The sequence below is a fragment of the Stegastes partitus genome, unplaced genomic scaffold (genome assembly GCF_000690725.1).
Source record: "Stegastes partitus isolate 25-593 unplaced genomic scaffold, Stegastes_partitus-1.0.2 Scaffold573, whole genome shotgun sequence".
Taxonomy (NCBI): Eukaryota; Metazoa; Chordata; class Actinopteri; family Pomacentridae; genus Stegastes; species Stegastes partitus.
Window position 1 is genome coordinate 334,045 of NW_007578304.1, and position 2,550 is coordinate 336,594.

General features: G+C 47.8%; 1 protein-coding gene across 4 annotated transcripts in view; it reads left to right on the plus strand.

Annotated features, from left to right (window-relative positions):
- The window catches only part of LOC103362414 (SH3 domain-containing protein 19-like), a 26,878-nt gene that overhangs the window by 22,340 nt on the left and 1,988 nt on the right, over window positions 1-2,550 (plus strand). For 2 of the 4 annotated variants that reach the window (XM_008288762.1, XM_008288763.1), the window contains exons 14-17: window positions 77-318; window positions 1,218-1,249; window positions 1,526-1,736; window positions 1,812-1,903. In XM_008288762.1, the coding sequence (XP_008286984.1) occupies window positions 77-318; window positions 1,218-1,249; window positions 1,526-1,736; window positions 1,812-1,903 (577 nt within the window). Of the gene's footprint in view, window positions 1-11; window positions 319-1,217; window positions 1,250-1,525; window positions 1,737-1,811; window positions 1,904-2,550 lie in introns of those variants that run through there. The other 2 variants (XM_008288764.1, XM_008288765.1) reach the window with 2 other exon arrangements.

Consider the following 2,550-nt stretch of genomic DNA (forward strand, 5'->3'; position numbering starts at 1 on the left):
GCTGCTGTCAGGTCAGTAACACAACAGACACACAACATGTTCTGTTGTGTGTTTGTGTTGTTTTGTGTGTCTGCAGCGGTCCTCGCTGTGTCGCCGTGTTCGACTACGAAGGCGAGGAGGAAGATGAGCTCACCTTCTCGCAGGGTGACATCATCGCCCTCCTGCAGCTGATTGGCCAGGAATGGGGGCGGGGCCAGATCCACGGGCGAATCGGAATCTTCCCCCTGAACTTCACTGAGGTGGTGGAGCCCCTCCCACAGCCGTCGCCGGGGGAAACCAAACCTGCGTCCACGGAGACGGCAGCGATGGAGAGCAGCGGTAAGCTGGAGGACGCTGTTAGCACCTGTTAGCATCTATTAGCATGTAGTAGCGTCTGTTAGCATATAGTAGCATCTGGTGGCATCTGCTAGAATACGGTAGCATCTGTTGGCATCTAGTTGCATCTATTAGCATATAGTTGCATCTGTTAGCATATAGTAGCCTCTGGTAGCATTTGATAGCATCTAGTTGCATCTGGTAGCATCTGTTAGCATCTAGTTGCATTTGTTAGCATCTAGTAGCATTTGTTAGCGTATATTTGCATCTGTTGGCATCTAGTAGCATCTGTTAACACCTAGTAGCATCTGTTAGCATATAGTTGCATTTAGTAGCATCTGTTAGCATATAGTTGCATCTAGTAGCATCTGTTAGCATCTAGTAACATCTAGTTGCATCTGGTAGCATCTTTTAGTGTCTAGTAGCATCTGTTAGCATCTAGTAGCATCTGTTAGCATCTAGCAGTGACTGTCCCACAAAAACAAGAAACTAAATGTAACACATGAGAAATAAACCATAGAGACACTACAATAGAAAAATTTGACAAAATAAACAAAATGAAAAACATGAGACACAATGACCACAATGAGACACAACTGTTAGAAAAGGACACAAAACGCCACAAAAAAGAGACACAACTGTCACACATAGACATGAATCTACATGAAACACATGAAACAGGAAACATGAGGCACAAAGCTACAGAGAGGAGACGAAAAAAACGAGCCAGAAGAACCAGAACAGGAGAAAATATCAAAAGTAGAAAACTGTAAAAAACTTTGGAGGCCGTTTTTAACTGAATTCCAGATTTCTTCTCGTCTTTGCTGTTTGAACTTTCAGCCTCATGCGTCAGTGTTAAAGCTGTTAACTGACACCTTTTATTCCTCATGTGTCCTCTGCAGCTCCGAACACCTCCGAGGCTCCTCAGTCTGAGGTGAGTGTTGGTCTAACTGACCCTGATCCTGACTGTCGGTCTGTAGATGAAGGAAGAAATGTACATGAAAGCTGATGTCCAGCTCAGATTTGGTCACGTGTTCAGTTCAAGGGCTTTCAGAAATTTGAAAAGCTGTTTCTGTTTTCACAGCTTCTGTCTCTTAGAGATTATTTGTATTTATTTCTAATTTAATTTCATAACCTTGATGTCAAAGCGCCGGTGAGCCTCCACAGTGTTGACTCCAGGGTTGCTGCTGTGTGTTCCTGGTGTGAGCAGGAGCAGCAGGAGCAGCAGGAGCAGCAGGAGCAGCAGGAGCAGCAGTGGGCCGTGGCCCTCTTCGACTTCCCCGGTCAGACTGCAGAGGATCTGTCCTTCCACAAGGGGGCGCTGATCCAGGTGACGGAGCAGGTGGATGCAGAGTGGTGCAGAGGACGCCTGGAGGGCAGGGAGGGTCTCTACCCGGCCGCCTTCACCCAGCGCTGCTCCGGTACGAGTCCCAGCAGCAACACCGGCGCCGGGCGTCACAGCCACCAGTCTAACCCTCCTCTTGTTGTGTGTCCAGCTCAGCCAATCACAGGCCAGCCGGCGGCGGGGAAAGCAGCCAGGGCTCTGTTTGACTTCACAGCCGAGAGCGAGGACGAGCTCACGCTGAAGGTCTGATCATGTGTCTGCTGCTCTTCATACACAAGTTCTTCAGTCATGTCAGAAAACCGTTTTCCCTTCAGACCAGTGTGACAGAGTGGCAGGTCTAGAAGAAGCTGTCCAACATGTCCCAGACACTGCCAGACATAAGCCAGACGTTGTCCTGAGTTTGTCCACAATGACTCAAAGTGTCCAGACCAGAAGGTCAGACTTACCAGGATGGGCCAGACTTCTCCTCAGGCACAGGTCTGACTTGAAGGACTCAACGTTGTCCAGTGACTCAGAACCTGTCAGAGATACCAAAACCTCGTCCAGAACACTGGTTGGTTCAACTCAGAGTAGACCACGTGTTCTGCCCTCCCTTACATCACCATCATAAAGCTCTCCAGATGTTCTAACAGAACAAACCTTTGTTCTGGTTCCTACATAGAACTGGAGTTAATCCAGTTGGTTCTGTGCGTTCATGTCTGGATCTAAAGTGAAAACAGACTGAAAGGTTTGATCAGTGGGACTGTTATTGCAGATGTTCCTGTAGATGTTCCTGTAGATGTTCCTGTAGATGTTCCTGTAGATGTCCCTGTAGATGTTCCTGTAGATGTTCCTGTAGATGTTCCTGTAGATGTTCCTGTAGATGTCCCTGTAGATGTTCCTGTAGATGT